The sequence below is a fragment of the Sparus aurata genome, chromosome 19 (genome assembly GCF_900880675.1).
Source record: "Sparus aurata chromosome 19, fSpaAur1.1, whole genome shotgun sequence".
Lineage (NCBI taxonomy): Eukaryota > Metazoa > Chordata > Actinopteri > Spariformes > Sparidae > Sparus > Sparus aurata.
In genome coordinates this window covers 6,405,589-6,426,092 of record NC_044205.1, presented here as the reverse complement: position 1 = coordinate 6,426,092, position 20,504 = coordinate 6,405,589, and the positions used below count along the sequence as shown (strand labels likewise).

The 20,504-nt window shown below is 42.1% G+C and overlaps 1 protein-coding gene across 1 annotated transcript; it reads left to right on the top strand.

Moving 5' to 3' along the window:
* Nucleotides 1-20,157, top strand: LOC115569595 (kinesin-1 heavy chain-like). The gene is made up of 26 exons (XM_030397586.1): nucleotides 1-277; nucleotides 3,177-3,264; nucleotides 3,368-3,441; nucleotides 3,539-3,643; nucleotides 3,725-3,773; nucleotides 3,867-3,922; nucleotides 4,394-4,481; nucleotides 5,236-5,360; nucleotides 5,773-5,877; nucleotides 6,428-6,573; nucleotides 7,396-7,544; nucleotides 8,511-8,710; nucleotides 9,620-9,688; nucleotides 9,995-10,201; nucleotides 10,296-10,439; nucleotides 12,640-12,828; nucleotides 13,028-13,145; nucleotides 13,868-13,923; nucleotides 14,007-14,116; nucleotides 14,198-14,299; nucleotides 14,384-14,444; nucleotides 15,521-15,592; nucleotides 16,171-16,269; nucleotides 16,413-16,626; nucleotides 17,530-17,638; nucleotides 17,779-20,157. Exons 1-26 carry the CDS (start codon nucleotides 152-154, stop codon nucleotides 17,783-17,785), a joined length of 2,868 nt encoding a protein of 955 aa, XP_030253446.1. The 5' UTR covers nucleotides 1-151; the 3' UTR covers nucleotides 17,786-20,157.
* The last annotated feature ends 347 nt before the right edge of the window (nucleotides 20,158-20,504 follow it).

The following is a 20,504-nucleotide window of genomic DNA, read 5'->3' as shown; positions in this document are numbered from 1 at the left end:
TTGAGGTGCTGAGTAACAGTCAGGCTCAGGTGCGAGGATTCCTGTGTCAGCTGAAAGCTCCGTGTGAGGGGCGCGGCCTGCTCCTCTCCCCTGCAGCCGGCGGACTGTTGGACTGTAGGACGCAGCGCTCCATCCATCCACAGCGGCGGACATGACGGACGCAGCGGAGACCTGCATCAAGGTGGTGTGCCGTTTCAGGCCGCTCAACAGATCGGAGGTGGCCCGGGGAGACAAGTACATCCCGAAGTTTCAAGGAGATGACTGTGTATCGATTTCTGTGAGTGTTTTTTTTTTTTTTTTCTTCCCTCCACTTGTTCCACTTCTCATGTAGTGGCCTTAATCTATTGTAAGATATGTTTGCCTGACTGTATTAAGTACAAGGTGGATCAATAATGTCCTCATTTCTAACTTTAACAATGTCTATTCGTCACGACACCAAATGGTGACAAAAGTCCGTTTACAGTAAGTGCCAGCACCTTGAGCTGTATGGAGGACTGAAGCTGCCAAAAACAAAAAGACATAAAGAAATATGACACATTGATTTTTTTATTTTATTTAGCCTGTTTGTATTGTTTGCCCGAGTCATTTACTGTCCAGTTTTTAATTTTCCCCATATTTTCCTTTTGCATTACTTTCTGCATTTCTTCCGCATTGTGCAAGTGAGAGGGCTGTAATATAAAGCTCATGGCAGCTCAGAAGTACTAACCATTCACACATACTCGGGTGGGACTAGGCAGAACCTGAGACCTGAGACCTGATCCGGATCAGATTTTATGGGGAAAATAATTTGTGGTTTTCCCTCTGATGTCCTGAACAGATACTTGTTTTTATAGTTACAGCTAACTGCTGCTAACTGTGCTGTTTGCTGCTATTAGTTAGTTAGCTCAGTTAGCTGTGCATTTAGCAGTCTGATATGATGACTCTCCCTGCTCGGTCCCTTCACCCCAGAATTGGGAACCTCCTTCTCTGAGTGGTCCAAAGCTCCTTTGCTTGAGGTGTAGACACCAACACTCAACTGATGTTCCGAGTCCGAGCAGATAAACTGAAAGGGCTGCTAGCTACACAGCTAACTGAGCTAAGCAGCTAAGCAGCAACAAGTAGCCTCGAGCTGTGTGTCCATCAGTAAACTCTGTCTATCTCTGAGTTATTTTCTCAATGAAATATAATCTAGTTCCAACCAAATCAGTGAATAAAGTTATAAAGTTGTGTTCTGTACAGTTAACAGTGAGGCCGGGCCCCCAGAAATGCCCCTGTGGCATCTATTGTTTCTACAGCTTAATTTGTGTTTTATTTGTGGTCTGATAACTACAGATTAATTCATTCATTCATTCAACATTTGATTTTGGTAATCTATCCTATCTGGTTGCCTTTTCCACTTGTATGCACAAAGTTTTCCAGAGAGAAGACAGAAGACATCCCAGTGTCACTTTTCCAAGAACAGCTGTATGTTGTCAGACATTTCTCAGTTTGAACCAGTCTTGACTTGAATCAGTCAAGCTCGCAGTTGGTCGTCTAAACTAAATTTGATCCAGTTCATCTACCTTTTCAGTTTCGTCTTCAACTGCACTTAGGTTAATGTTAACCTGCGCAAGTTTCTGTACGGGGTCATGCTGCTGCTAGCATGCTGACATGTTGCTGTGCTATGTTAGGAAAAAAGGACATTTGATGCTGACTTTGAGCTGAGCTTAATGAAACGAAACCTAAAGCTCCATCCCAACAAAGATGAGCTTTCTGACAAGATGAAATGATGAAATGTTACAAAATGGCCACTGTACATAGCCCTCTAACTGAAAGACTTCATAGAGTAATGAGTGGATAGCTAGCGAGACACCAGTGACACAATATAGGCAAGTTAAAATAACAAATACAAAATGTTTCATATAGGGCACGAGGTCTAAATAAATGGTTTATGAAATTGTGTAATTCATCTGCCTACACTTGTGGGGGATATTGGAGTGACATGTTAAACAGCACTGTCCACCACCATCATCAAAACACCTGCTGAGGGTGCATCTTTTGGAGGAGTGTATGACACTGAATACGTTCTTGGGGTCTATGGTGGAACAACTCCTTACCAAAGTCCTAATGTTGTTTTCATCATCCATTTGGCACCCATCTGTGCTGTGACATTTATTTGTTATATACTTATATATAATCTGTTTGATTGTAGGCCAAGTTAGTTATTCCGTGTGGTAGGTGTTGAACAGACTTTTCCTGGTGATCATTTGGATCAGTAGACAATATACATTTCATGGCAAACTATAGCCCCTGGTTCTCATGACTATTGAAAATGAAAACAAAGAATGGCTGCTTTGTTCAGAGGTATAGTCAACTCAGTCAGTTGCTTCAAGTGGAAAACTCCTCCATCCAGTGCAGATCGTGTCCAGGACCAGAACTCAGACATAAACCGCTTTTTATACTATTTTGTTAAAGTTGCCCAATCTTTTTTTTAAAAAAAGAATCAGAACATCATCTGTCTCTTGAATCTGATCGCAGCAACATGCAAACCACTGCTTCTGAGCCAATAGCATTAACTGGGACTGCAGGTTGCTGCAGTGCCAGGAAACAGATTCGGAGGTGCACAGAAGCCTGATGATGTCACTTCCTCCATGCTTGTATGGTGCCTGCTGCTTCATCAGACTCTGGTTTGTTATTGTACAGATGACTGGAGCTCATTTTGCTGTCAGGAGTTTGTGCGAGGCCTTTCTTAGATCTGATATTCTGCATTACTGTAATGTGATGCTAATTGCTGAATAGCAGCCCTTGTGGCCACTAGTGAAATTTATGGAATCATTGTAAACAGATAAGAGTAATCATAAAGTTAGTGAATTGACTCGACTCGACTTGTCCACACATTTGAATTGTACATTAACAATCAAATAGGACTTGAATCAGACAGCACATTGTTTATACATGACACAAGTATTAATCCCTGCATTTATTTCGTAGATACTGTGTTATAGGTTATAGCATACTACTGTAACATTACTCTTCGAGGGTCAGAGATCCATTTTGAAAGTGTAATTGTTCACATGAATGCGTGCAGACAGAACACTTGCACTTTATTGATCAGTGCACATGGATTGCCAAAGTGAGCGCATACGAGTCGTGTGGGCCTTTTGCTGTGTGGTGACGTGGAAACTAATGTTGCCGTGGTGCTCACCTCTTCTTCACAGGGTAAACCATACTACTTTGACCGTGTGTTCCAGTCCAACACAACTCAGGAACAATTCTACAATGCTGTGGCTCAGAAGATTGTCAGGGGTAAGGTGTTCAGTAGAATTTAGATGTAGTCTCAGCTACACCTGGGAATATGAGCCTGAACTGAGGTGCAAACAGTGTGTTTTCTTTGTCTTGATGTACACAGATGTCCTGGAGGGCTACAATGGGACAATATTTGCCTATGGACAGACATCCTCTGGCAAAACACACACCATGGAGGTAATATAAAGACATAATTACAAAAGAATAACGAGTTCAAAAATCTGGCGTTCCATTCTGTCTTGTTAATAGTTACTCATTTACTTGTCTATTAAAGGGGAACCTTCATGACCCAGAGTTGATGGGAGTCATCCCCAGGATTGTTCAAGACATCTTCAACTACATTTATTCCATGGATCAGAACCTGGAGTTTCATATCAAAGTATGTTAACGCCTCGACCAGGTGCATTCAAACGTCAGCGTGAACACATCAGACAGTCTCACTGGAAGCTTTGCTTTGCAGGTTTCGTATTTTGAAGTCTATTTGGACAAAATCAAAGACTTGCTGGATGGTACGTTTCGGTCTCTTATCGGCATCATTCAGACCCTGATGAGGACAAGGAGCTTTATTCAGGCATGATGTGTGTTTCCTTTCTCCTCCGCAGTCACAAAGACCAACCTGTCAGTACACGAGGACAAAAACAGGGTGCCTTATGTCAAGGTGAGACTTTATTTTCACTTTAACTTTTAGCCGAGATGAGTTCAACAATCACACAGTCACATGTTTGTGACAGCTGGTTATAATGCATTAGATATGGATACGCAAGAGAATATCATCGCAACAATGGTGCCACTGTGATCTGCAGGATGAGATGATGGTGTACTAAATGTAACCTGTTCAACACAGACTCACACAGCCATTGTGTTGAATGGAGTGGGGTGTTTTCTCTGTTATACTGTTCTTACAATACATATGTGTCATACACAAGTTTTAATTGATTAGATAGCGGACTGAAACGCTTCTGAGAAAATGAAGTAATAACATAACTCTTTCTTCAAAATTTCCCCCGTGAAAGCATCAGTCTGATACTGTATGTCACGGTCTCCTCAGCTGATAATTGTCTCTCTGTGAAGCCGGCCTGCTGCGGGGCTGTTAGACACAACGTTTCCTTGTGATTGTGTGTGTCCCCAGGGGTGTACAGAGCGTTTTGTGTGCAGTCCTAACGAGGTCATGGAAGCCATAGAGGACGGGAAAAACAACCGAAGCGTGGCTGTCACAAGTGAGTTCATACACTGAGCGCCTTCAGTGTGGCTGGGCCTCATGGGTTCAACCTCACTGAGTCTCCTGACTGCAGCAAGACTCCCATCAGCCAAGACACTGTGTCTGTGCGTCCCCACACAACCAAATAAGTGATGTCAAAAAGTATTCCTACCTTGCTTAAACAGTGGTAAATCTGAGATTAATCATAGTATTTGGTATAGTGTCTGATCCTTGTTAATATTGAAGTTAAAAGTGTCAAGTGTGTAGTAACTTGCAGTTCTGGGCCATCGCAAGAATTTATCTCAAGGAACATTTCACCTAAACAAAACTAAACCATTCTCCTAAACAACTACAGCCGATGGGGACCCAAATAGATTTGAAAAGACATTATTTACATCCTTTCTTAAGCTGAAATCTTCACTGTAGCTGCTAGGCTAAAAGCATTAGCCGGCCCCCCCGCATGAAGAGGCTGCGCAAGCCTGATTGTGCATGCTGGGGGTGTAAACAACATATTTTCATCAGTTTGGGATCCCATTTGTTCTGACTTGCTGTAAAGAACCATTCCACGGGGGGCTTTTTTGGTGCCTTTTACATTTTAAATAAAGTCCCCAGTTTCTCCAGTTGTTTCAGAGAATGCCGCCATGCTGTTTTGCTGTGAAGCTGCAGAAATGTTTTTTGGACTAGGAAACTTCTCCTGACTTGTGTTGTTGGTGTGTATGTGTGTGTGTGTGTGTGTGTGTGTGTGTGTGTGTGTGTGTGTGTGTGTGTGTCAGACATGAACGAGCACAGCTCCAGGAGTCACAGCATCTTCCTCATTAACATCAAGCAGGAAAACACTCAAACTGGACACAAACTGACCGGCAAGCTCTACCTGGTTGATCTGGCCGGGAGTGAGAAAGTATGTTTCCACCTCACACTCCTCCTCCACATGTCTCTTTCTCCATCTCTTTGCCTCTGAGGCTTCCCAGGTTCTGTTCTGCATCTTTCCTAGAGTCACATTTGGGACTAGACATTGCCATTGTCTGATCTTTTAACCTCACGCCTGTTGATCCTGAAGGCACACTTTGCTTTCCTGTGTTGAAACGATTCATGTGAGGAAACTTTGATCACCATCTGCTGCTGCATCTTCCAGCAGGGGGCGCTACAGTAATCTGTCCCGCAGTATGACATTTTAATAAACCAAGGATAACACTAAGCTCCAGCAGAAACATTAACATGTTTTGCAGAGCAATCCTGTCACAGTGTTTTTGATGAAACAGCCCGGTTCTGCTGTCATTAACAGAACTCTCCTGCGTTGGTGTGTTTCAAAGGTGGGTAAAACAGGAGCAGAGGGCACAGTGCTGGATGAAGCCAAGATGATCAACAAGTCCCTGTCTTCACTGGGAATCGTCATTTCAGCTCTGGCAGAGGGCTCGGTGAGTTAGTCACAGTTCTGAGGGGATGGATTGGTGCCGTGCTTCCATCGTGGCTGTCCTTAATGACTGCTGATTCAAATTCTCACTCAGGATTCCCACAAAGGTGGAAGCTGAAGAGGGTTAGAGCCACTGTGTGCGTGTATTTGAATTCTGACTATTTTCTCAGAATCCTCAGGATCCAAGTCAGACGTTTTCTGTGATTCTTTCTTCTTCTTTCTTTCTCAGATTTCTGTCCTTTTGTTGGGCTTCTTCGTCTTTTCCTCAGATTCTTTATCTTTTCTAGCAATTCTAAGAACCATGTCAGAATTCTATCATTTTTTTCTAAAGAGATAAATAGTCAAAATTTTTATTTTTGTTCTGTCTTTTCTAAGAATTTCTCATCATTATGACTAAACTCATAATAATGTGTGATCTGATTGTTAACTTGAAATGATTGCACTATGCCATACTTGAATGACACAGTATACCTAAAATTACACTTGGAAGCACTCAGTGTTGTTGATAAATGATGTGTATTGTATTGGGGATTTGAACCTGTGTCCTCTGTCAGAGCTATGTACCGTACAGAGACAGTAAGATGACCAGGATCCTGCAGGACTCTCTGGGAGGGAACTGTCGGACCACCATGGTCATCTGCTGCTCGCCCTCCTCTTTCAATGATGCTGAGACCAGGACCACTCTGCAGTTTGGACAGAGGTACACAAACACACACACACGCACACACACACACACACACACACACACACACACACACACACAGAAATACAGATACAATCTGTTTACCACACAGCATGGAAATCATGTGAATATTTTATGTAAGACAACACCAGGGCCAGATGTCACTGTGGTGCTAAAAAGCCTGTTGATGAACTGAGTTTATCCCTGTGTTAGTATCCTATAGAAGTACAACTGCAGTGTATACTGCCTGTCAGGCTTTACATTTCTAATGCGGTGGTAACAGATACAATTGGAGTTGAGGCTGCTGCTGTGTGCGCAATAATCAGCCCTGTCTGTTCCTGTGGGAAGCCAGTGAAGGATCATATGTTTGTTTGCCCAACAGCGAGTCCCAGGGAATGGTCACACCACCTTCACAGATGAGGATAAAACTCACTGTGCATTTTAAAGACGAGCTAGGCTTTCTGCCATATTTGACGACGCTAAGATAACATTCTGCAGGCTGTAGCTTCGTATTTAGCACACAGACATGAGAGTGGGATGGATTTGCATCTAACTCTCGCCATAAAGCAAAGATTCCCAAGATGTTGAACTATTCCTGGAAAAGCTCCTTTCTGGCGAGAAAACACATGGTTGTCTGCAGTATGAGCGTAAAGAGCTTTTTACAAAGTAGAGAGCATACACAAGGGCTGAGGAACCTCATGCACAGTGAACTGAATGAGCCCGTTAAGGAAAAAGCAACAGCTGGTCAGTCTGCCTTACAGTCAGACCAGTCTGAAAGTAGTCGAGCTGGTGATATTCAATGGAGATTGCCGCATTATTCACACCTTGCTGTCTCACCAGGGCAAAGACGGTCAAGAACACAGTGTGTTTGAACGTGGAGCTCACCGCAGAGCAGTGGAAGAGCAAGTGGGAGAAAGAGAAGGAGAAGAACAAGACGCTGAAAAACACTGTCACCTGGCTCGAGACCGAGCTCAACCGGTGGAGGAGTGGTGAGGAATACACTGTCCAGTAAGGCGGGTGAACTTGTAGGGACCATGAAATGATCCGCAGTAGGCTGAGGTGGGGAGGAAACCCCCCCCCTTGTTAGCAAAATCTCTCTCCACCTTTTAGCCGGCAAAGCTTCTCAAAGCTCTGGGGTGGAAGCAGCCAAAAAACAACACAGTTGCTCATTGTGAAGCTACTCAGCCAGTCAAATCTGTGTATCGCGTGAATCATAAGGCAGATACACACAGGCGAGAGGCGACACGACAGAAAGGGAAAACAGAGCTTTTAAGCAAGAATGGACTCTTACATGTTCATTCTTTCCAGGGGCAGTGTGACTCATACCTGAGACTGTGGCTAATGTTAAAAGTGGTAATGCGATGTGCCACTTTTAGACAGCACAGGGAATGTGTTGAACAAACATACCCGCTCAGATCTGAGCTAATATTTTACATGGCAGTGAACCCTAGTGATTATGATGTTCTGAACCTTCGCTTGAGGTCATTTTCTATAACCTCTTTCAATTTGTTTTTTTTCATTTTCTCTGAATCCTGCCGATCTGCCAGTGCCATCTTGGATCTGTAACATTCTCTGACAACAAATTGCCAACTGCTTATCTGGAAATGTATGAAAGAACACACATCTCTGTAATTGCTTACAAAAGTCTTTTTGAGATTTCCTCTCCTTTCCTGAAAACTAAGCTACAGAGTACCTTATCCTAGTTTGTTTGAGCTGAATCATTCACTGGTCCTATTTTGGGTTTGGAAAGGACACGCCCAAAGAAATAATCCTTTGTTTCCATATTAGCAAAGTTGTTCTCTGCAAAACACGTGCATGATCATGTCTTATTTATGCTCACCTAAGAACTACAGAGTTGTCGCAGGTCTCGGTTTTAAAACAGAGTTTTGATTGAACAACCAACGCTGATACGTGCGGGGACTGGAGCTGATGTCCCTCTCTGCTGCCCTCTGCAGGAGAGAGTGTGCCAGCAGAGGAACAGTTCGATAAAGAAAAGGCCAAAGAAGAGGTCAAGGCTCTGGACAGTGCACTCAACAATGATAAGACACCGACACAACCTGCCCTGAGCAGCCTGCCCGGGGTCAAGATGACAGACGCAGAGAAAGTGAAGTACGAGGCGGAACTTGCCAAACTCTACAAAGAGCTGGATGATAAGGTAAGAACAGAACCACTACATAGTTTTGGGTTTACCGAAAGCAAAGTGACCGTATTTATCCATATTTGTCCACTGAATGTATGTATGTATGTATGTAGGTCCTCTCAACTAAGATGTGGTTATTTGCCATATGGTGGAAACATGCACAAGCTCAGCCTACAGGCACTTAAAAGAATCAGTGAATCAGAGGTGTGATCTCAAGTCAGACCGGATCTTGAGCCTGATGACTTTAGTCTTGGCTTAGTAAAATAACGACAAAATAAAAGAAGGGGGAAAAAAAGGATTTCAGTAGTCCAGGGACGTTCAAACTTAAGCAGAACATTTACAGTTCATTAAACACTCGCTCACAGTTATTTCATTGTTAACTGAATAAACAATTGTAAGGGTTGATGAACATCGGTTGCAATTTTATAAAGGCATGCACATCATTTTATAGATGAACTACATAGTATTTATTAACTATTTACAAAGCAGCACAACAGCAGCAACTTCAGACATGTGATTAATAACTGGTTTATAGATGGTGAATATTAATATTAACTTAAGTTTAATAAACCGTAACTTTACCATTTGTTAATGAGGATTATAATCAAGTGCTACCTTTAAATGATACAGTCATGTTAAAGTTGACTACTATACAATATGTGAATTTGATGAAATTGAAAAATTGTTAATATTGCTAACATTAACTCTGCTTCTATCTGTTGTGTTCATACAGTATTTTGCCATAACGAGATGCAGCCGCAGGACCAACAGGTGTACTGCACTTTAGCAGGCTCAGTCCTGCTAAAGTGTAGTACTCCTGTTGGTCAACAGGTGGCGTGACTGGCTTCTGTTCAGTAGTGCTTCTGATCGCTGTGATCATTTCTCTCTCCCTCTCTCCTCTTCGCCGTCCTCCCTTTCATCCAGGACGATGAGATTAACCAGCAGTCTCAGCTGGTGGAGAAGCTGGAGCAACAGATGATGGACCAGGAGGAGGTGATACAGCCCCCCCCCCCCCCCCCCCTTCCTCCTCTCCCTGCCCTCCCCCCTCTGAACTCCCCCACTGCTTCTCAGCCCTCCAGCCATCCCTGTTAGCACAAACCCAATCTGACAGCTGATAGCAGACCATTAGTAGCCCTGCAGGAGAGGTCAGACTGTAACTCACCCTCAGCAGGCCGCACTGCAACCTTATAGTTTGCACACATTAGGTTGTTTTAACTGTGTCGTCATGTTTTTTTTTAAAATCCTGTTATGGATTTCAGGCTTGACTCTCATTTCACCCTCTTCATCATCACTCTCTAGCTCTTATCCTCCTCCCGCCAAGATCACGACACCCTGCAAACGGAGCTAAACCGGCTGCTGGCAGAGAACGAAGCCTCCAAGGAGGAGGTGAAGGAGGTGCTGCAGGCGCTTGAGGAACTGGCCGTCAACTACGACCAGAAGAGTCAGGAAGTTGAGGACAGAGCAAGAGAGTTTGAGGCTCTCAGCGAAGAGCTGAATGAGAAATCGGTACTGTTACCTGACCCCACTGACAACGATGACACTGAGCATTGCGTGATCACTTTGTAAGGTGTGTGTTGTTTATGTTGTCATCTGCGACCAGAGCTCCTTGGCCTCCATTGACACTGAACTCCAGAAGCTGAAGGAGATGACCAACCACCAGAAGAAGAGGGTCACTGAGATGATGTCGTCATTACTCAAAGACCTGGCCGAGATTGGAATCGCTGTGGGAAGCAACGACATAAAGGTTACCAGTCCTGGTGGTGACGTATTGATTGTTCAAATTGAGAAACAAAATAGAGAGAAAGAATGAATTGACATCTGTCGGAGCAACAGCAGCCTGTTCAACCCAAAATGACACACTGGTATTAGCGACATTATACTTCTATAGTAGCCGACACATTTGCTGCCATTGCATGCGTCCTTTGGGCCACATGCTTTGTATTCCTTTGTGTTTGTTTGCATCATGTTCCTCTCGTGTCAAAATCGCATAAATGTATCATCACCAAGTATCAAAACAAATAATTCAATTGTCCTTTATTTTGTTAAGTGCATGCGTTAAGGTTAAAAGTTCTACTAATTTGCTTAACAAACCCTGACTCATATTCATTTAATTAATGTGAGGAAAACAGTTGCTGACACATTTACTTTGGATTGACTGATGAGTCAAATGATTTACAATTCCACAATGAATCGTTTAACTCATTTAGTCATCGTTGAAGGATAAGTTCAGTCACAAAGGCCTCTCCGCCATGCTGATGGAAACTCAGGTGATGTTTTGTAGCCCACCAAACATTTCTGGCGCTTCACAGTGAAACACAGTCGCAGCGTTCTCCTAAACGACTGAAGTACTTTTTTTTTTTTAAAGCCCCGAGATACCAAAATGATGTGGAAAAATCATGTTATACAACCTGTTTAAAGCTGAAATCTTAACTGTAGCTTCTAAACTGAAAGTGCCTAAAATGGGTGCACAAGCTCGACCGCGGCAAGAGCGTAAGTAATCTCTTTTCAAATCAATTTGGGATCATGGGGCTCCTGGAGACTTGGATTATGCTTGATGATCTGTATGGACCCATTATATAGATTTGGTTTTCATACCAGTTGTTTTAAAAGAGAGAAAAAAGAGAAAGCTGCAACACAGTTTTGCTGTGTTTGCTTCAAAAATGTTTTGTGGGCAACTTCACAAGCATGGGGCGAGGAGATCGTGTTTGGACTTTTCCTTTAAGTCTGAAAAGATGTAAGTCAACTGTGAAAATGCTTTTCGCAATTCCCTACAGCTGTCTGTTCACACATTTCTGTCGATCTACAGTTGGATCAAGGTTTTAGTGTAACAGAGGAATGTGATCATGCAAGTATGGAGTGAGTGTCTCGTTATCCGGCAGGCCTATCTGTATAGTGTTATTATGGGCCCACTTCATGGTGAAGTGAGTATGCTGACACTTGTTTGCAGTGCTGTGTTCAGAAGCAGTATGACAGCAGTTTCATTTTGCGCAGGCTTTAGTTTCTAGTGTAGCTGAAGGGTTAAATTCCTGGCAGGCCTATTTTAAACTCTGTGCCTCGCCAGAAGAGATATGTCAAGTATCTCTTGTCGAAAATGTACAATAACTGCACTTTGTAATTGTAATAGCCTTACAACACTGACGCTCCTAGAGGAAAGTTAACCGTACCCTTAACTGGACTTACTCTAGTAATCCTCCCTTATTTTTTGTGTTGCCATTTTTTGCCCTGCAAATCTCAGAGATTGTCTGTGATCATCTATGTTGCCTCTAACGCAAAAACGGTCCATCAGTTATGAATTTGTCAATCGACAAAAAATGTAAAACAATGTTGATAACTGATCGTTTATTAATGGTTCCAGTTTCACCAATGTGAGGATTTTCTGCTTTGATCAGTTTTCATAAAAAAATTTTTTGTCACCTTTTGGTTAAACCAAACCATTCAAAGATGTCACCTAGGGCATTTTTATCATTTCCGTACGGTTTAAAGAGTAATCAAGTGATCAACTGAAGCACTTCATCACCCAAAAATGAAAATTCATTTAGTATCTCCTTCCCCCCGTGCTGATGGAAAGTCAGGCATGTTCGTAGTCCACAAAACATTTCTGGAGCTTCACAGCAAAACAGAGCTGCAGCATTCTCCTAAACAAGTGAAGTAGTTAGGGGAATTGTTTAAAAATTATAAATAAAAATAAATAACTGAAATAAAACATGAAAATGAAAAGATATTATTTAGAGCCTGAAGGTGCAGTGGAGCTTGTGCACCCACTTCAGTGTGCACTCATGTTTTTAGCTTAGCAGCTACAGTGAAGATTTAGGGTTTAAAAAAAGGTGTAAACTGAATTCTCATTTTGTGGTGAACTCATCCTTTAATCTACAAACGTAGATAAACAGAAGACAAAACCGGAGGCCCATCTTCCACGGCTGATTACTGTTTTTTTGACCTCTCAGCAACAAGAAAGCACTGGTCTCATAGATGAAGAGTTCACTGTGGCCCGTCTCTACATCAGTAAGATGAAGTCAGAGGTGAAGACGATGGTGAAGCGCAGCAAACAGCTGGAGAGCACCCAGGCTGAGAGCACCAAGAGGAGAGAGGAGATGGAGGTGGAGCTGACTGCTTGCCAGTTCCGCATCTCCCAGGTAACTGCTGCTTCTGCCAGCATGGATACTGTCACCATAGCGACAAATGAGGCCCTTAATTAAAACGGCATCATGTGGTTACCAGTCAAACAGCAAGCTGGTGGTTTTTATGGATGTTTAACAGTGTTTGTTCTGGGTTTGTGTCACAGGTGACAGTTTATAATTGTTCACGTTTTTTTTTTCCCCCATTGTTGTCCAGCATGAAGCCAAGATCAAGTCCCTGACAGACTCCCTCCAGAATGTAGAGCAGAAGAAAAGACACCTGGAGGAAACTTTGGACAATCTCAATGAGGAAATAGTCCGGATCAAGGCCCAAGGTGAGCACAGAACAGTTTACTGCGCTGTAACAGAACAACTCAGGCATTAACCCTTTCAGTGTCCTCTCTAGAGCACTTTTAAGTCATTATATTTCATTGAAAACTGAGCTTAAATGAACTCATCCTAACTGAGCCATCACTAGATGTTAAACTGGTGGTTTCCGGAACCAGACCTGTTCAGAGTTTTAATTTAGTTTGTTTTCCAAGGGCTTACAGAACAGAATGACATGAGAAATACTCCAGAAAAGACACACAAAAAAGAAAAAATCCGTTATTGGTAAATGGTCACACAACTTTCTTTTTTCTTTTTTTTTAAATGATCCATATTTCTATTGAAATTGTTATCAACATCATACACTGCTCAAAACTAGTTTGAGCTATTGGGATATGGTTTCACATATGCATGTAAATGGATATGAGAATATCATCAGTCAAATGAAATGTGTCACATTATACATGTACAATACACACAATAGACATTCAGATATCTCACAGAGTAAATAATCAAGTGAAACACTAAAAAATATACCAATAATCTAAACTGATTTTTAGTAGTGTGTATAATATCAAACAATTATGATATCTATAATTTTATTCGATCTGTTTAAAGTATTTTATCAGTGTATTTTCTCTGATATGTTATACATAGCGATAACCACTGTGCTGCCGTGTCTAACCAAAGGAAAAATAACAAAAAATAATATGTATACGTCTACTTCCAGAGAGAGTCAACACCATGGAAAAGGACAGCGAGATCCAATCTGCCAATGAAGTCAAGGTACAGTACCGCCGAGCTGCCCCTTACCAGTGCGCTCTCCAAATCGATATTTTGACTCCACCTTGTAGCTTGTGTCTCTGCAGGATGCTGTGGAGAGGCAGATCCAGTCTCACAGAGAGATCCATCAGAAACAGATCAGCAGCCTGAGAGATGAGTTGGACAACAAGGAGAAACTGCTCACAGAGCTGCAGGAGTAAGACGCAATATCAGCATGCACCTCTCTTTCTAAATGGGACTAATAGTTCAGTACTGATGCTGTTACTGACATTTGTAGTCTAAACCAGAAGATCATGCTGGAGCAGGAAAGGCTGAGGGTGGAGCACGAGAAGCTCAAGGCTGTCGACCAGGAGAAGAGCCGCCAACTGCAAGAGCTCACGTAATGTCTCTACGTGTAATCCACTGCAGCCCTTTCCCGTTGTGCCATTTGCACAAAGTAACATCGATTTTTTACGTTCTGCAGGGTGCAGCAGGACAGACGGGAACAGGCCAGACAGGACCTGAAGGGACTGGAGGAGACTGTGGTCAGTTACTGGCACGTCCAAATTCAACCAAAATACAAAAGATTTTAATTGATTTTTACATATCAACAATGGGGGGCGACTGTAGCTGATACTGAACCCCAAATTGCTCCTGAGGGCCCTGCGATGAGCTGGTCCAGGGTGTACCCTGCCTTCGCCAGGAGACAGCTATGATTGGCCCCAGCAACAAAACCCTGCGACCCCTTGAAAAAGGGATAAAGCGGTTACAGACGATGACATGACACATACAAAATATTCAACTCCAGGATTGAAGATGTGTCCCTAATCTGTATTACACACTTATTCTAAGAATATTTTACATAGATGGTATTTCTACTCCTTTACTATTATTATTTCTAACTAATAAAATATACTGAAAACCAGGACTGCACAATTATTCAGAATAGAATTGCAATTGCAATATGGCCAAGCGCAATATTCAAATTGCAAGAAGCTGCAATTTTTTTTGATAAAGGTAAAGGTAACATGACAATGAAGAACTGTAGCGTTGCAAAAATTGATAATTCCCCTTCATTGTGAACCATATCACAATCACAGGATCTGTCAGAAAATTTGATATATATATATATATATATATATATATTTTTTACATTATCCTGCAACCCCACGCAAAACTGTCAGTAAGAACATTTAAAAACACTGACTTTGTGTTCTTCATGTTACGTTATGTTATGGTAATTGTATAACAAATTATATGGATACTTTTAACAGTAGTTGATACAGCAATAAACATCAACTATCAGTTAATTGGCAGTTTACTAATGTGTCAACAATCATAACTGGTCTTTATGTTAACTAAGGTATTTATAGAGTATTTAATACTTTGAAGAGACGCTTTAAACATTAGTTTATACAGTGACACGCATGAACTAAGATGGACTTTATGGTCTTTATTTGAACTATACAATATGCAAGATTTAATAGTTTATGTATTTGCTTCTAACATGAGGTATATACAATAATTGGCATTTATTAACAGTTACTTAATGCGTCTAACAATCTTCACTAATGGTCTGTGAACTGTTGTTTCTAAGCTGGGTTTCTTTGACTTCACACAGGCCCGAGAGCTGCAGACACTCCACAACCTCCGGAGGCTTTTTGTCCAAGACCTGGCCACTAGAATCAAAAAGGTGAAAAGACTCGGCAGTGTTGGACATTATCACTGCAATCCTCATCCTGTGATCTGGTTCTGTGTGTGATATAACCTCCAATTTTGTGAAATATCACCCGACAAGGCCGCTTACCTGCAATGAGAAAAGCAGATCCATATTTCGCTCATGCGCCACCTGCACTCCATTTAATTTGCACTGTGATGAAATTTTTATGAATCCAGGGAACACAACAAGAAGTGTCTGCAATAAGTAGGCCAACCGATTCTTCAAAGGTAGCAGCTGTAAATTAGGGACCTGCGCCCTGATCCTGGCGTGCAGCTCAAGCCCTCAGGCTCAAGCTTGGTGAGATAGACAAAGGAATAGCAGGCTTTCCTGGAAGACACAGACTGTGCCATGTGTTGCACCATCACAAGTCTCCTACTTATCATTTCATTTAGACACACATGTAATGCTTTAGCTCAGGGGGTTTTTGGCTACAGTCATGAGAAGTGAATGTTACAAATCAACTGTACAAAGGTAAATGTATAAATGAAGGCAGGGCTAAAAACGTGAGCGAAAACAGTGAGTTAATATAACTATGTGTTGTGCTTGAGCAGAATGCTCAGATGGACGACTCAGAAGGAAGTAATGCCCAGAAACAGAAGATCTGCTTCCTGGAGAACAACCTGGAGCAGCTCACCAAAGTTCACAAGCAGGTGAAACCCTGTAGAAACGTACCACAGCGCTTCCCGCCCGAATTGATTTTTACAAAAGTGACTTACACCTGATTTTGTGCTGAAAGGCTACATGTTGTCTGTGTCCTCTCCCTCTCCTCCTCTCTCTGCGTTCCCTTATGTAGCTGCTACGGGACAACGCCGACCTTCGTGGTGAGATTCCTAAAATGGAGAAGCGCCTGCGGGCAACCGTTGAGCGGGTCAAAGCCTTGGAGTCAGCTCTGAGGGAGGCAAAAGAGAACGCAGCTCGAGACCGAAGCCGCTACGAGCAGGAGATGGAGCGCATTAAGGACGCTGCCAGGCCCAAAAACATGGGCCGGAGACCCTCGGCGCAGATAGGTAGGTGGACACAGACATGCATATGTCTGACTCTGTTTCATGCACTGGAACAAAAATAATGTGTGTTGAAGAATAATGCAAACCAATATTCTGAAAATTGCAAAGTCCAAAAAGAGAGAAACTGAACTGTCTAGGTTTTGTCAAAACCAAATAGTATACAAGCATGAAATCTTATATTAAAGGTTGTGTACTGTAGAAGAGGAGCTGAAAGAAAGAAGGTGCTATATAGATACTGTGATGTCATCTGCACTTCCATAAGGTTACTATACGGCCACTGGACTTAACCACGCCCCCCCAGCTGTAGTTGCAAAAACACAGACAGAGCTGAGGCAGAAACGAAGTGGCCAAACTTTTGTCACCCCCTGCTGCCAGTGATGGTAACTGCCCGAGCCCTGTCTGCCATACTGCTGTTTGCTCTGCATAGTTACCAGCACAGGGAAAGGCTTCACAATGAAACTATCCAGTGTACTGGGAAATACAGAGAGATTTACCTGGCAGTGATAGGCTTAATCAGCATTGTGTGAACTCGTTATGCAAAGATTTTACAGACAGTCCTTTATATGTAAAAAAACCCTTAACTGTTTCTTGGCGAACAACAAGACGATGCAAATGTGTGTGTGTGTAAGGAAATCTAATATGTAATGAGTGTTTTCTGTTTAGATTCTTTATGATAAGCTGGGTTAACTAACTAACTGGCCCCCTGGTGCTGTTAGATCTGATCTGGATGGTATCAACCTCCCCGCTAACTCTCAAAAAGAAGTCAATAAGCGTATTTTCTTAATACCCAAACTATTCCTCTGAATTTTAATGAAGAAATGACAACTGTATGTATGATATGAAGGATGTGCTCTGTCAACCTGCTCTCTGTATATGACCCATGTCATTTGTCTGCGTCCAACCCAGCCAAGCCCATCAGACCAGGCCAGCTGCCGGGAGCCTCTCCCAGCATCATCAGATCCAACCTCATCCAGAACAACCTGCCTGCCAGCATCATAGGAGGAGGCAACAGCAGGCAAGCAAAGAATACACAATCTTCACAGTCTGTTTTGTCTTTGTATGTCCTCATCCAGGTCTGACATCTAAACAGATACCACGCTAACACAAGCGGATAGTCTGTTTCATTCCTCTTCTCTCTTCTGTTTCCTTCTACAGCTCCTGAGGATGGGGCACAGTCACTCAGCCAGAAGCCAAAGCCCCAGGTCCACAGATGCTTTTAGTCCAAAGAACTGAACTTTTACCTGAATCCAGTGGGACCATTCTTTCAAAATGTGTATATATTGTATTTAAGTATAGCCTGTACTGTGCAATCCTGCAAGCCTAAAACATACTTAATCACATTACCGTCTTCCTAAATAAGAAACACATCATGTTGTTAAAACCATTAAAGCTGGGGTTGACAACACTGAAGAAAAAATAGCAAGAGCAGGCTAAAATTTGAACGTCTCCAACTGGAAGAATCCCCGCCCCCTCCCTGCAGAGCCCCTCCTACAGCAGCCTCCACACACAGACTGTCCTGGAGCTCTCCCTGGCTAGCTGGGGGATATCTGTGTGCGGCTAGTTTGCTAAATTCAACAAGGTCTATTAGCTTTTCCAGTCTAATGAACATAATCAACAACTCTGTTATGTATATACAAATTAACGTCACAAACAGACCTCAATCCAAAGGGCTACCCAGTAGGTGTCTTGTTAGCCGCTAAACAGATCTGTTGATGCCGTGCTGGTCACTCTGCTACTCAGTGAGCTAGCTGCTGAACAGCAGACTCAGTGTACTGTGAGTGCAGGACAGCTTGTCATGGCTATCTGACTATTCCAACTTTGCTGAATGGGCTTTATTAGACGCCTGCAACAGCCACAGACTCTGGATTTTTTTTCTTTTTGATCTATGATTGCTGTCGGTATGTTAAATGATTTACTACAAAAAATATATCAATAAATAAATAGAATAATTTACCAACCCCAGCTTTAACACCAGAATTACACTCTTGTCTTTGGCTCAGGGTAAAAAAAAAAAGGCACTGGGAGTAGGTAGAGACAAATTGTATTTATTCCTGATTTATTTCTCCAGGCAAGCGCTCACTCATGTTTAATTTGTCTGCCAAGACATCTGTTATGTTTCCTGTTAATGTATCCAGACTGAGCTGGAAATGCTGGAATTTACAGCAGAAAAGTTGATGATCACTTACTCTGTAACACTCTAAAGTCTGTTCGCTCTGTGGCAGGTGCCATACTAGCACTCTTTGTAAAGTAAGTAAAGTTAAAGCTTCTAATGGAAGATTTACTTCAACTTCTGAATGCGAAACTTGTTTTTTGTCACTCGTGAGCTTTTTGCTAAAAAGCACCTCTTTCAAATGCTATAGAGATAATCCAGAGATATTAAATTTAAATTGGAAACCTTACTGTAGTTTATTTATTTGCTTACAGTGAGAGGATTTGAGTCACACAGCCTGTTTTAATGTTATTTGAGGTATCGTCCCAAGTAAATGCTGGATCCTAAACAAAAGTTTGAGTTTCTTTTTAAAATGGGTCAAAGGTTTTTGAAAATAAATAAAAAGCTGGGAAACCACAAATTAAACATTACTATTTTAAATAAAAATGTTTTAGTTCCCTATATCCTGATCAGAGTGTAAGATAATAATGAGCTCTGTGTTTAATTTTCATCTTTTCATATCGACATATATTTATCAGTCGTTAGATTTCAGCAAACAATGCTGGAAGTCACAGAAATCCACATTTCTGTCACTTCCCTGTCTGCACCAAAAGGGTGTGCTTTTGCACAAATATGCAAACAAACAATGAGCAATGATGTGATTAAATGACTGTGTGGACCATGTTCATACATTATTCTGTCTAATTAAGGAGATATTAGCCTGGTTGGCTCAGGCTAATTTTACTCTTCCACAGTCAGAGTGTTCTCCATGGAGGACTTGCTGTGTTCCTGGATCATCCAGGCAGTAAATCATTCATGATCCTCCTCACATGGCGAGACTCCCTGCTGTGATTGCCAGAAAGGAGAGAGGGGGCATTTTCATCTTCACATGTTCATATGTGTGCAAATTTAGATCATGGCTTTAAGTGAAATTCTATTTTGAAATAGTTATTCTTTGGCCATAACTGCAATGACTTTCAGGGACCTGAATAAAAGTGAATTAGCAACAGTTTTAAATGAGGAGCTCCCCCCGGTGTCCGCATGCCCCTGTTTGAGAGGCACCGGACAGAACGGCTTTTACGGGCCGGCCGCGGGGCTCTGGACGCCGTCTATCAGCGGTGACAGACTGGTGGGGTGGGAGCGACAGACCAGCGTCTGCTGGATTAAAGACCACAAGCAAGTCAAGTTGAACGGAAGCACTCTGACTACACACGGATCTCTGTCAAATTTGCCTTCAAAATAAAACGACTTGTAGGGGCATGGGAAATTGGATTCAACAGTGGTTACATGAACATTAAACAATGTATTGCACCATTTACAATACTGCATGACAGTAGGCTTGCATTCAGTATTTTTTTTTAGGAAAGATCTCCATACCAAAGTTTTAAAATTCATTTTAATAAACTAGACACCATTAAATGGCACCCATGTTTGGAGAAAAAATCAGTATGTGTGTATGTTTGCCTGTGTATTTGGGGCTATAGCAATTCTTGTGGTGCATTTTTACTTGGTTGTGAACTTGTGATTTGATGTGCATTTCTTTGGACCTTTTCATAATTTCTTTGAATTCAAGAATTTTAATCACTGGTATCAACAGCCTCCACCACACATATTGATAAAGGCATCATGTTCCCCCAAATCAAATCAAATCAAATCAAATCATATACGGGAGAAGTGTGAAGAAGTGTCATCCAAAAAAAGAGAAATTAATGAGACCCTACAAACAATGAAC

Excerpts from the sequence above, each read along its gene's own strand:
- LOC115569595 (XM_030397586.1), top strand. The coding sequence starts at position 152 with ATGACGGACGCAGCGGAGACCTGCATCAAGGTGGTGTGCCGTTTCAGG. Across the intron at positions 5,878-6,427 it reads CAGCTCTGGCAGAGGGCTCG|AGCTATGTACCGTACAGAGA; the intron begins GTGAGTTAGTCA and ends GTCCTCTGTCAG. Across the intron at positions 16,270-16,412 it reads TCACCAAAGTTCACAAGCAG|CTGCTACGGGACAACGCCGA; the intron begins GTGAAACCCTGT and ends TCCCTTATGTAG.